Source organism: Bombina bombina, chromosome 1 (genome assembly GCF_027579735.1).
Source record: "Bombina bombina isolate aBomBom1 chromosome 1, aBomBom1.pri, whole genome shotgun sequence".
Lineage (NCBI taxonomy): Eukaryota > Metazoa > Chordata > Amphibia > Anura > Bombinatoridae > Bombina > Bombina bombina.
The window spans coordinates 22,879,684-22,893,704 of NC_069499.1; the positions used below are offsets into that span (position 1 = coordinate 22,879,684).

The following is a 14,021-nucleotide window of genomic DNA, read 5'->3' on the forward strand; positions in this document are numbered from 1 at the left end:
ACATTCACCAACTGATCTACATTACCGGACTACAGTAGGGCAGAAAAAACTCTAAACCTCCATAAATGGTGGAGATAATAGAAATCAAACAAATTATTATCCTAACAAGATAGATATAATAAAATACATTTGAAACCATAATAATAGATATAGTAAACATAACAAAATGAATACATATGAAGTAAATAAACAGAGTTATATACTTGAGAATCTGAAACTGCTTATGATAATAGTTCTCAAAAGGGTGAGAAAACAGCCACAGATAAAGCTGAGCTAAAAATATAAACAGTATGTGAATATGCTCTACTAAGGTTATATTCAAACTCTAAAGAATCCTAAAAATAAGTACCAATATCGATAGAAATAGTAGTACAGTCCCAAAAGGGAATCAGGATAACCATTCTCTAGAATATATTACACATAGTATATTGAATAGGAAAAAACCTCAGGAGCAAAATAAAATCTTAAAATCCAAATTTAAAAAGGATTAATAACATAGTTAATAGGAGGATGAGGCTTCTAAAAGCTTAAAATAACAAAATGTCCTTAAAGGACAAAAAATGTTCAAATGAAAAATAAGGAGAATTTTTAACCAAACTGTATTTTTTTTTTTTTTTTTTAAAGCAGGCATAATAGCTTTCAAAAATCATGAAAACAGCGAACAGTAGAGGAAGAGGGGTAAAATAAAAAAAATTTGGCGCCAAGAATGACGTCTTACACAAAAGGAAGTTAAAAACAATTTTGCCGCAAAACCAACACCAGGAACTGACGCAACTCGCGTCATAACAAACACAACTTCGCGCCAAAACTAGTGTCAACAAAGACGCAGGAAATTACGAAATTCGCGGCAAAAATATTTTGCGCCAAGAATGACGCAATAAATACCAACATTTTGCGTCCTCGCAAGCCTAGAATTGCCCGCAAAAAAAATTAAAAAACAAGTCAAATTAGAAAAAAGACTGAGACCCCAGGTAAGAAAAAAAGTTTAAATAAACTTCCCAAACTTGATTCCTATACTGAAACTGCTGGACTGCAAAGGGAAATAAACATAGACCTGTCTCATGGCAAATATAAGTAAAATACATATTTTTAAAACTTTATATTAATACATAAAGTGCTAAACCATAGCTGAGAGTGTCTTAAGCAATGATACATACTACCGAAAAACACCCATCCACATATAGCAGATAGCCAAACCAGTACTGAAAACTATCAGCAGAGGTAATGGTAAATAAGAGTAAATCGTTGATCTGAAAAGGGAGGTAGGAGGTAGAATCCCTACGACCAATAACAGAGAACCCTTAAAAAGATTTCCCGTGAGGAAAACCATAAAATCAATAGGCGAAACTCTCTTCACATCCCTCTGACAAACACTGTACTCAGAGGAATTGGGCTTCAGAATGCTTAGAAGCGCTAATCATAGAAGAAAGCATAAAAATGAAGCACAAACTTACTACACCACCTCCATTGTGGATGTGGTGGGAAATGTATTTATAGGCATTATGAGGTTTGGAAAACTTTTCCCCCTCCTGGTAGGAATGTATATCCCATACGTCACTAGCTCATGGACTCTTGCCAATTACATGAAAGAAAAGTGTATATATAAAACGGTCTTACCCTCCAGGAGCCATGCTGTGTACTAGGCACAGCCTCTCAAAGTGTGACAGTCTTGCAGCGACGCTTCTAACATGGACTTGAGTGTGAAACAGCAAGCAGTAAAACTCGTCAACACGGATTGCTCAGGAATTGTTAGGCGACAGTCTGGATGGGTTCGCAGAAAAACTTTCCCCGCATCTCCAGACTATAAATTTCATCAATACTCTCACTGAGAGGTTGAGATGATTACTTAAAACCGGAGTCCTTTCTTGAAGGGAACATACCCATTACAGGACTATCCAAAATCTTATGACACTTCTCTGCCACCTCCTATAGTGACGAAAGGCAAAGAATGACTGGGGGAAAGGGGAAGTGGCAGGGATATTTAAGCCTTTGGCTGGGGTGTCTTTGCCTCCTCCTGGTGGCCAGGTGTTGTTTTTCCCAACGGTAAGGAATGAAGTCATGGACTCTACCTGCTTTATGGAAGGAAATTATATTCTCTACCTGAATCATGAAATAAAAATTGTGGGTTTCCTGTCCCTTGAAGTATCAGGAACCTAAACGGGCTAGCGAGGAAGAATCATCACATATGAAGGTTATATAAAGTATAGATGGGTTTAATGAGGAATCATCACGTTGATAATGACATACAAAATGCTAAGAAGATATTAAATGTACCTGCTCCGCAGAGTCCTGACGGCCGGCGCCCTGTGTGCATCCAGTCTCTCTTCATTCTCTGTACCAGCCTTAGCGCTGTCATCGATACTTCATGGTTTTTATCTCCAAACTCCAACATGTGAGCAAATCGAGGAATGTACAAGCAGGGATCTGAAAGGTCAACAAGGAAAGGCAATAAATCATTACACATATATACACACATACTATATAGATAGATAGATAGATAGATAGATAGATAGATAGATAGATAGAAAGGAATCCAAAAGGAAGACGTCAGCACTCACAGTTCATCAAAGTGTTTCCTTTATTTTACAGTGACATAGAAGACAAAAAACAGAATTTATGCTTACCTGAAAAATTACTCTCTTGCGGTGTATCCAGTCCACGGATTCATCCTTACTTGTGGGAAATTCTCATTCCCTACAGGAAGTGGCAAAGAGAGCACACAGCAGAGCTGTCCATATAGCTCCCCCTCTGGCTCCGTCCCCCAGTCATTCGACCGACGGTTAGGAGAAAAAGGAGAAACCATAGGGTGCAGTGGTGACTGTAGTTTAAACAAAAAAATTTAACCTGAATTAATTGCCAGGGCGGGCCGTGGACTGGATACACCGCAAGAGAAAGTAATTTATCAGGTAAGCATAAATTCTGTTTTCTCTTGCAAGGTGTATCCAGTCCACGGATTCATCCTTACTTGTGGGATACCAATACCAAAGCTTTAGGACACGGATGAAGGGAGGGAACAAGACAGGTAACCTAAACGGAAGGCACCACTGCATGCAAAACCTTTCTCCCAAAAATAGCCTCCGAAGAAGCAAAAGTATCGAATTTGTAAAATTTGGCAAAAGTATGCAGTGAAGACCAAGTTGCTGCCTTACAAATCTGTTCAACAGAAGCCTCATTCTTGAAAGCCCAAGTGGAAGCCACAGCTCTGGTGGAATGAGCTGTAATTCGTTCAGGAGGCTGCTGCCCAGCAGTCTCATAAGCCAATCGGATGATGCTTTTCAACCAGAAGGAAAGAGAGGTAGCAGTCGCTTTCTGACCTCTCCTCTTACCGGAATAGAAGACAAACAAAGATGATGTTTGTCTGAAATCCTTAGTTGCTTGTAAATAGAATTTCAAAGCACGAACCACATCAAGATTGTGTAAAAGTCGTTCCTTCTTAGAAACTGGATTAGGACACAGGGAAGGAACAATGATTTCCTGGTTAATGTTCTTATTAGAAACAACTTTAGGAAGAAAACCAGGTTTGGTACGCAAAACTACCTTATCTGCATGGAACACCAGATAGGGTGAATAACACTGCAAAGCAGACAATTCTGAAACTCTTCGATCAGAAGAGATAGCTACCAAAAACAAAACTTTCCAAGATAACAACTTAATATCTATGGAATGTAAAGGTTCAAACGGAACCCCTTGAAGAACTGAAAGAACTAAATTTAGACTCCATGGAGGAGCCACAGGTTTATAGACAGGCTTGATTCTGACTAAAGCCTGTGCAAACGCTTGAACATCTGGTACTTCAGCCAGACGCTTGTGTAAATGGATAGACAGAGCGGATATCTGTCCCTTTAAGGAACTAGCTGACAAACCTTTCTCCAATCCTTCTTGGAGAAAAGACAATATTCTTGGAATCCTAATCTTACTCCACAAGTAACCCTTGGATTCACACCAACAAAGATATTTCCACCATATCTTATGGTAAATTTTCCTGGTGACAGGCTTTCTAGCTTGGATCAGAGTATCTATGACTGATTCAGAGAACCCACGCTTGGATAGAATTAAGCGTTCAATCTCCAAGCAGTCAGCTGCAGAGAAACTAGATTTGGATGCTTGAACGGACCTGTATTAGAAGATCCTGCCTCATTGGCAGTGTCCATGGTGGGACAGATGACATGTCCACTAGGTCTGCATACCAAGTCCTGCGTGGCCACGCAGGCGCTATCAGAATTACCGAGGCCTTCTCCTGTTTGATTCTGGCTACCAGCCGAGGGAGAAGGGGAAACGGTGGAAAGACATAAGCCAGATTGAAGGACCAAGGCGCTACTAGAGCATCTATCAATGCCGCCTTGGGGTCCCTGGACCTGGATCCGTAAAGAGGAAGTTTGGTGTTCTGACGGGACGCCATCAGATCCAACTCTGGAATGCCCCATAGCTGGGTCAGCTGAGCAAAAACCTCCGGGTGGAGTTCCCACTCCCCCGGGTGAAAAGTCTGACGACTTAGGAAATCCGCTTCCCAGTTGTCTACTCCTGGGATGTGAATTGCAGATAGATGGCAAGAGTGATCCTCCGCCCACCTGATTATCTTGGTTACTTCCTTCATCGCTAAGGAACTCTTTGTTCCTCCCTGATGATTGATGTATGCTACAGTCGTGATGTTGTCCGACTGAAATCTGATGAATTTGGCCGCCGCTAGCTGAGGCCATGCCTGGAGCGTGTTGAATATCGCTCTCAGTTGAACGGGAGGGACAAGACAGATACCTAAACAGAAGGCACCACTGCTTGAAGAACTTTTCTCCCAAAAATAGCCTCCGAAGAAGCAAAAGTATCAAATTTGTAAAATTTGGAAAAGGTATGAAGGGAAGACCAAGTCGCAGCCTTACAAATCTGTTCAACAGAAGCATTGTTTTTAAAAGCCCATGTGGAAGCCACCGCTCTAGTAGAATGAGCTGTAATCCTTTCAGGAGGCTGCTGTCCAGCAGTCTCGTATGCCAAATGGATGATGCTTTTCAGCCAAAAAGAAAGGTAGCCATAGCGTTTTGACCTCTACGCTTTCCAGAATAGACAACAAACAGAGAAGATGTTTGACGGAAATCCTTGATCGCTTGCAAGTAAAACTTCAAGGCATGAACCACGTCCAAATTATGTAATAGACGCTCCTTCTTAGAAGAAGGGTTAGGACACAGAGAAGGAACAACAATTTCCTGATTAATATTCTTATTAGAAACAACCTTAGGAAGGAATCCAGGTTTGGTACCCAAAACCACCTTATCAGAATGGAATATAAGATAACGCGAGTCGCATTGTAATGCAGATAGCTCAGAAACTCTTCGAGCAGAAGAGATAGCAACTAAAAACAGAACTTTCCAAGATAGAAGTTTAATATCAATGGAATGCGTAGGTTCAAACGGAACCCCTTGAAGAACTTTAAGAACTAAATTCAAACTCCACGGCGTAGCAACAGGTTTAAACACAGGCTTAATTCTAACCAAAGCCTGACAAAATGACTGAACGTCTGGGACATCTGCCAGACGCTTGTGCAGTAAGATTGACAAAGCAGAAATTTGTCCCTTTAAGGAACTAGCTGATAACCCCTTCTCCAATCCTTCTTGGAGAAAGGACAAAATCCTAGGAATCCTGATCTTACTCCATGAGTAGCCTTTGGATTCACACCAATAAAGATATTTACGCCATATCTTATGATAAATTTTCCTAGTGACAGGCTTTCGAGCCTGAATCAAGGTATCTATGACTGACTCAGAGAATCCCCGCTTAGATAAAATCAAGCGTTCAATCTCCATGCAGTCAGCCGCAGAGAAACTAGATTTGGATGTTGGAACGGACCCTGAATGAGAAGGTCCTGTCTCAGTGGCAGTTTGCACGGTGGCAGAGATGACATTTCCACCATATCTGCATACCAAGTCCTGCGTGGCCACGCAGGTGCTATTAAAATTACCGAAGCCCTCTCCTGTTTGATTCTGGCAATCAGACGAGGAAGGAGAGGAAAAGGAGGAAACACATAAGTCAGGTTGAATGACCACGGTACTGCTAGAGCATCTATCAGTACTGCTTGAGGATCCCTTGATCTGGACCCGTAACAAGGAAGTTTGGCATTCTGACGAGATGCCATCAGGATCCAATTCTGGTGTGCCCCATTGATGAATCAATTGTGCAAACACCTCCGGATGGAGCTCCCACTCCCCCGGATGAAAAGTCTGACGACTGAGAAAATCCGTTTCCCAGTTCTCCACGCCTGGGATATAGATTGCTGATAGATGGCAAGAGTGAGTCCCTGCCCATTGAATGATTTTGGAACCTCTATCATCGTTAGAGAACTCTTTGTTCCCCCTTGATGATTGATATATGCTACAGTCGTGATATTGTCCGACTGGAATCTTATGAATTTGGCCGAAGCCAGCTGAGGCCACGCCTGAAGTGCGTTGAACATTGCTCTCAGTTCTAGAATATTTATTATAAGGAGAGCCTCCTCCTGAGTCCACACACCCTGCGCCTTCAGGGAATTCCAGACTGCACCCCAGCCCAAGAGGCTGGCGTCCGTCGTCACTATGACCCATGCTGGCCTGTGGAAACACATTCCCTGGGACAGATGATCCTGTGACAACCACCAAAGAAGAGAGTCTCTGGTCTTGATCCACATTTATCTGAAGAGATAAATTTGCATAATCCCCATTCCACTGTCTGAGCATGCATAGTTGCAGTGGTCTGAGATGCAAGCGAGCAAACGGAACGATGTCCATTGCCGCTACCATTAGTCCGATTACCTCCATACACTGAGCCACTGACGGCCGAGGAATGGAATGAAGTGCTCGGCAAGTGGTTAAAATCTTTGATTTTCTGACCTCCGTCAGAAAAATTTTCATGTCTACCGAGTCTATCAGAGTTCCTAGGAATGGAACTCTTGTGAGAGGGACAAGTGAACTATTCTTTATGTTCACCTTACACCCATGAGATCTTAGAAAAGCCAACACGATGTCTGTGTGAGATTTGGCTAGCTGGTAAGTTGATGCCTGAATCAAGATATCGTCCAGATAGGGCGCCACTGCTATGCCCCGCGGCCTTAGAACTGCCAGAAGGGACCCTAGCACCTTTGTGAAAATTCTGGGAGCTGTGGCCAACCCGAAAGGAAGGGACACAAACTGGTAATGCTTGTCCAGGAAGGCGAACCTGAGGAAATGGTGATGATCTTTGTGGATAGGAATGTGAAGATACGCATCTTCCAAATCCACGGTGGTCATATATTGACCCTCCTGGATCATTGGTAAAATTGTCCGAATGGTCTCCATCTTGAAGGATGGGACTCTGAGAAATTTGTTTAGAATTTTGAGATCTAAAAGCGGTCTGAAGGTTCCCTCTTTTTTGGGAACCACGAACAGATTGGAGTAAAACCCCTGCCCCGGTTTTGCTTTTGGAACTGGGCAGATTGCACCCATAGTATATAGGTCTTCTACACAGCGTAAGAACGCCTCTCTTTTTGTCTGGTTTACAGACAAACGTGAAAGATGAAATCTCCCCCTTGGAGGAGAATGTTTGAATTCCAGATGATACCCCTGGGTCACGATCTCTAAAGCTCAGGAATCCTGAACGTCTCTTGCCCAAGCCTGAGCAAAGAGAGAAAGTCTGCCCCCGATCCGGGGGCTGCCCCTTCATGCGGTCTTGGTAGCAGCAGCGGGCTTCTTGGTCTTTTTAACTTTATTCCAGGTCTGGTTAGGTCTCCAGACTGACTTGGATTGAGTAAAATTCCCCTCCTGCTTTGTGGCAGGGGAGAGGGTAGAGGGACCACCTTTGAAGTTTCGAAAGGAACGAAAATTATTTTGTTTGGCCCTCATTCTATTTGTCTTATCCTGAAGAAGGGCATGGCCTTTTCCTCCAGTGATGTCGGAAATGATCGTCTTCAGTTCAGGTCCGAATAGGGTCTTACCTTTGAATGGAATAGCTAATAGCTTAGATTTTGATGACACATCAGCAGACCAGGACTAAAGCCATAATGCTCTATTCGATAAAATGGCAAAACCTGAATTCTTTGCCGCTAATTTAGCCATTTGAAAAGCGGCATCTGTAATAAAAGAATTAGCTAGCTTGAGAGCCTTAATTCTATCTAAAATATCATCTAATGGGGTCTCAACCTTAAGAGACTCCTCTAGAGTCTCGAACCAAAAAGCAGCTGTAGTAGTTACAGGAACAATGCACGCTATAGGTTGTAGAAGAAAACCCTGATGAATAAACAATTTCTTTAGAAGACCCTCTAATTTTTTATCCATAGGATCTTTGAAAGCACAACTGTCCTCAATAGGTATAGTTGTACGCTTAGCCAGGGTAGAAATAGCTCCCTCCACCTTAGGGGCCGTCTGCCACGAATCTCGAATGGTGTCAGATATGGGAAACATTTTCTTAAAAGTAGGAGGGGGAGAGAACGGAATGCCTGGTCTATCCCACTCCTTAGAAACAATGTCCGAAATCGTCTTACGGACTGGAAAAACATTAGTGTAAGTAGGGACCGCTAGATATCTATCCATTTTACACAATTTCTCTGGTGGAATTACAATAGGGTCAAAATCATCCAGAGTCACTAAAACATCCCTGAGCAACAAGCGGAAGAGGTGTTCAAGCTTAAACTTAAGGCCGTCATATCTGAGTCTGTTTGAGGGAACATCTTTCCTGAATCAGAAAGCTCTCCCTCAGACAGCAATTCCCCCACCCCCAAATCAGAACATTGTGAGGGTACATCGGAGATGGCCAATAAAGCGTCAGAGGGCTCAGCATTTACTCTAATACCAGACCTACTGTGCTTCCCCTGCAAACCAGGCAGTTTAGATAATACCTCTGTGAGGGTAGTAGACATAACTTCGGCCATATCTTGCAGGGTGAAAGAATTAGACGCACTAGAAGTACTTGGCATCGCTTGGGCGGGCGTTAAAGGTTATGACACTTGGGGAGAAGTAGATGGCATAACCTGATTCTCTTCTGACTGAGAATCATCCTGAGAAATACTTTTTTCAGCTAAAATATGTTCTTTGCAATGTAAGGCCCTTTCAGTACATGAGGGACACATTTTAAGTGGGGGTTCCACAATGGCTTCTAAACACATGGAACATTGGCTTTCCTCAATGTCCGACATGTTAAACAGGCTAGTAATGACCACAAACAGGCTTGAAAACACTTTATTTAGTGAAAAAATAACAATCTGAAAAAAACGGTACTGCGCCTTTAAGAGAAAAAAAGCATACAATTTTTCCAAAACTGCTTTAAAACGATAAAATTATCCCAATTTTATGATAAAAGCATCCCAACTAGTCAGCTAAGTTTGCCCCACAAGGAAAGGAATACTTAACACCAAAAAAACGTTGTGCTATAAAACGTTAACTTCAAATAAAAACACCCCCTGCACCTCTCCACAGCCCTGCTGTGGCGCCTACCTGCCCTCAGGGGTCTGTAAAATCGGATTAAACCTTCGATTAGGCCCAATACTGTTCTAAAAGGCCCACCAGAGTTGGAGCTTGCTGCTTGTCTGCGAAAAACAACTGTGCAGCTGAGGCGCGAAAAACATAATTTATGAAAGAACTTACCTGATAAATTAATTTCTTTCATATTAGCAAGAGTCCATGAGCTAGTGACGTATGGGATATACATTCCTACCAGGAGGGGCAAAGTTTCCCAAACCTCAAAATGCCTACAAATACACCCCTCACCACACCCACAAATCAGTTTAACGAATAGCCAAGAAGTGGGGTGATAAGAAAAAAGTGCGAAAGCATAAAAAAATAAGGAATTGGAATAATTGTGCTTTATACAAAAAAAATCATAACCACCACAAAAAAGGGTGGGCCTCATGGACTCTTGCTAATATGAAAGAAATGAATTTATCAGGTAAGTTCTTACATAAATTATGTTTTCTTTCATGTAATTAGCAAGAGTCCATGAGCTAGTGACGTATGGGATAATGACTACAAAAGATGTGGATCTTTCCACGCAAGAGTCACTAGAGAGGGTGGGATAAAATAAAGACAGCCAATTCCGCTGAAAAATAATCCACACCCAAAATAAAGTTTAAATTTTATAATGAAAAAAAACTGAAAATATAAGCAGAAGATTCAAACTGAAACAGCTGCCTGAAGTACTTTTCTACCAAAAACAGCTTCAGAAGAAGAAAACACATCAAAATGGTAGAATTTAGTAAAAGTATGCAAAGAAGACCAAGTTGCTGCTTTGCAAATCTGATAAACCGAAGCTTCATTCCTAAACGCCCAGGAAGTAGAAACTGACCTAGTAGAATGAGCTGTAATCCTTTGAGGCGGAGTTTTACCCGACTCGACATAAGCATGATTAATTAAAGATTTCAACCAAGATGCCAAAGAAATGGCAGAGGACTTCTGACCTTTCCTAGAACCGGAAAAGATAACAAATAGACTAGAAGTCTTTTGGAAATTCTTAGTAGCTTCAACATAATATTTCAAAGCTCTAACTACATCCAAAGAATGCAATGATTTCTCCTTAGAATTCTTAGGATTAGGACATAATGAAGGAACCACAATTTCTCTACTAATGTTGTTGGAATTCACAACCTTAGGTAAAAATTCAAAAAAAGTTCGCAACACCGCCTTATCCTGATGAAAAATCAGAAAAGGAGACTCACAAGAAAGAGCAGATAATTCAGAAACTCTTCTGGCAGAAGAGATGGCTAAAAGGAACAAAACTTTCCAAGAAAGTAATTTAATGTCCAACGAATGCATAGGTTCAAACGGAGGAGCTTGAAGAGCCCCCAGAACCAAATTCAAACTCCAAGGAGGAGAAATTGACTTAATGACAGGTTTGATACGAACCAAAGCTTGTACAAAACAATGAATATCAGGAAGATTAGCAATCTTTCTGTGAAAAAGAACAGAAAGAGCAGAGATTTGTCCTTTCAAGGAACTTGTAGACAAACCTTTCTCCAAACCATCCTGAAGAAACTGTAAAATTCTCGGAATTCTAAAAGAATGCCAGGAAAAATGATGAGATAGACACCAAGAAATATAAGTCTTCCAGACTCTATAATATATCTCCCTAGATACAGATTTACGAGCCTGTAACATAGTATTAATCACAGAGTCAGAGAAACCTCTTTGACTAAGAATCAAGCGTTCAATCTCCATACCTTTAAATTTAAGGATTTGAGATCCTGATGGAAAAAAGGACCTTGCGACAGAAGGTCTGGTCTTAACGGAAGAGTCCACGGTTGGCAAGAGGCCATCCGGACAAGATCCGCATACCAAAACCTGTGAGGCCATGCTGGAGCTACCAGCAGAACAAACAAGCATTCCTTCAGAATCTTGGAGATCACTCTTGGAAGAAGAACTAGAGGCGGAAAGATATAAGCAGGATGACAGATACCTGGGAAGTTTCTTGTTTAGATGAGAGGCCATCAGATCTATTTCTGGAAGTCCTCACATTTGGACAATCTGAAGAAATACCTCTGGGTGAGGAGACCATTTGCCCGGATGCAACGTTTGGCGACTGAGATAATCCGCTTCCCAATTGTCTATACCTGGGATATGAACCGCAGAAACTAGACAGGAGCTGAATTCCGCCCAAACCAGAATTCGAGATACTTCTTTCATAGCCAGAGGGCTGTGAGTCCCTCCTTGATGATTGATGTATGCCACAGTTGTGACATTGTCTGTCTGAAAACAAATGAACGACTCTCTCTTTAGAAGAGGCCAAGACTGAAGAGCTCTGAAAATTGCACGGAGTTCCAAAATATTGATCGGTAATCTCACCTCCTGAGATTCCCAAACCCCTTGTGCCGTCAGAGACCCCCACACAGCTCCCCAACCTGTAAGACTTGCATCTGTTGAGATTACAGTCCAGGTCGGAAGAACAAAAGAAGCCCCCTGAACTAAATGATGGTGATCTGTCCACCACGTCAGAGAGTGTCGTACAATCGGTTTCAAAGATATTAATTGAGATATCTTTGTGTAATCCCTGCACCATTGGTTCAGCATACAGAGCTGAAGAGGTCGCATGTGAAAACGAGCAAAGGGGATCGCGTCCGATGCAGCAGTCATAAGACCTAGAATTTCCATGCATAAGGCTACCGAAGGGAATGATTGTGACTGAAGGTTTCGACAAGCTGATATCAATTTTAGACGTCTCTTGTCTGTCAAAGATAGAGTCATGGACACTGAATCTATCTGGAAACCCAAAAAGGTTACCCTGAACTTTTTAGTAAATTGATCCTCCAACCATGATCTTGAAGAAACAACACAAGTCGATTCGTATGAGATTCTGCTAAATGTGAAGACTGAGCAAGTACCAAGATATTGTCCAAATAAGGAAATACCACAATACCCTGTTCTCTGATTACAGACAGAAGGGCACCGAGAACCTTTGTAAAAATTCTTGGAGCTGTTGCTAGGCCAAACGGCAGAGTCACAAACTGGTAATGCTTGTCTAGGAACGAGAATCTCAGAAACTGATAGTGATCTGGATGAATCGGAATATGCAGATATGCATCCTGTAAATCTATTGTAGACATATAATGCCCTTGCTGAACAAAAGGCAGGATAGTCCTTACACTTACCATTTTGAATGTTGGTATCCTTACAGAACGATTCAATATTTTTAGATCCAGAACTGGTCTGAAGGAATTCTCCTTCTTTGGTACAATGAAGAGATTTGAATAAAACCCCAGCCCCTGTTCCAGAACTGGAACTGGCATAATTACTCCAGCCAACTCTAGATCTGAAACACATTTCAGAAATGCTTGAGCCTTCGCTGGATTTACTGGGACACGGGAAAGAAAAAATCTCTTTGCAGGAGGCCTTATCTTGAAGCCAATTCTGTACCCTTCTGAAACAATAATCTGAATCCAAAGATTGTGAACGGAATTGATCCAAATTTCTTTGAAAAAACGTAATCTGCCCCCTACCAGCTGAGCTGGAATGAGGGCCGCACCTTCATGTGGACTTAGGAGCTGGCTTTGATTTTCTAAAAGGCTTGGATTTATTCCAGACTGGAGATGGTTTCCAAACTGATACCGCTCCTGAGGATGAAGGATCAGGCTTTTGTTCCTTGTTGTGACGAAAGGAACGAAAACGATTATTAGACCTAAATTTACCTTTAGATTTTTTATCCTGTGGTAAAAAAGTTCCTTTCCCTCCAGTAACAGTTGAGATAATAGAATCCAACTGAGAACCAAATAATTTATTACCCTGGAAAGAAAGGGAAAGCAAAGTAGACTTAGAAGACATATCAGCATTCCAAGTTTAAAGCCATAAAGCTCTTCTAGCTAAAATAGCTAGAGACATATACCTGACATCAACTCTAATGATATCAAAGATGGCATCACAAATAAAATGATTAGCATGTTGAAGAAGAATAATAATGCTATGAGAATTATGATCTGTTACTTGTTGCGCTAAAGCTTCCAACCAAAAAGTTGAAGCTGCAGCAACATCCGCCAAAGATATAGCAGGTCTAAGAAGATTACCTGAACACAAGTAAGCTTTTCTTAGAAAGGATTCAATTTTCCTATCTAAATGATCCTTAAAGGAAGTACCATCTGCCGTAGGAATGGTAGTACGCTTAGCAAGAGTAGAGACAGCCCCATCAACCTTAGGGATTTTGTCCCAAAATTCTAATCTGTCAGATGGCACAGGATATAATTGCTTAAAACGTTTAGAAGGAGTAAATGAATTACCCAAATTATTCCATTCCCTGGAAATTACTTCAGAAATAGCACCAGGAACAGGAAAAACTTCTGGAATAACTACAGGAGATTTAAAAACCTTATCTAAACGTTTAGATTTAGTATCAAGAGGACCAGAATCCTCAATTTCTAATGCAATTAGGACTTCTTTAAGTAAAGAACGAATAAATTCCATTTTAAATAAATATGAAGATTTATCAGCATCATCCTCTGAGACAGAATCCTCTGAACCAGAAGAACCATTATCAGAATCAGAATGATGATGTTCATTTAAAAATTCATCTGAAAAATTAGAAGTTTTAAAAGACTTTTTACGTTTACTAGA

At 41.3% G+C, this 14,021-nt stretch overlaps 1 protein-coding gene across 1 annotated transcript in view; it reads right to left on the reverse strand.

The window, feature by feature from the left end:
- BRF1 (BRF1 RNA polymerase III transcription initiation factor subunit) overlaps positions 1-14,021 on the reverse strand; it is a 687,556-nt gene that overhangs the window by 583,129 nt on the left and 90,406 nt on the right. The window contains exon 2 of the mRNA XM_053697273.1: positions 2,275-2,424. Within this exon, the coding sequence (XP_053553248.1) occupies positions 2,275-2,392 (118 nt within the window). The 5' untranslated portion in view covers positions 2,393-2,424. The remainder of the gene's footprint in view (positions 1-2,274; positions 2,425-14,021) is intronic.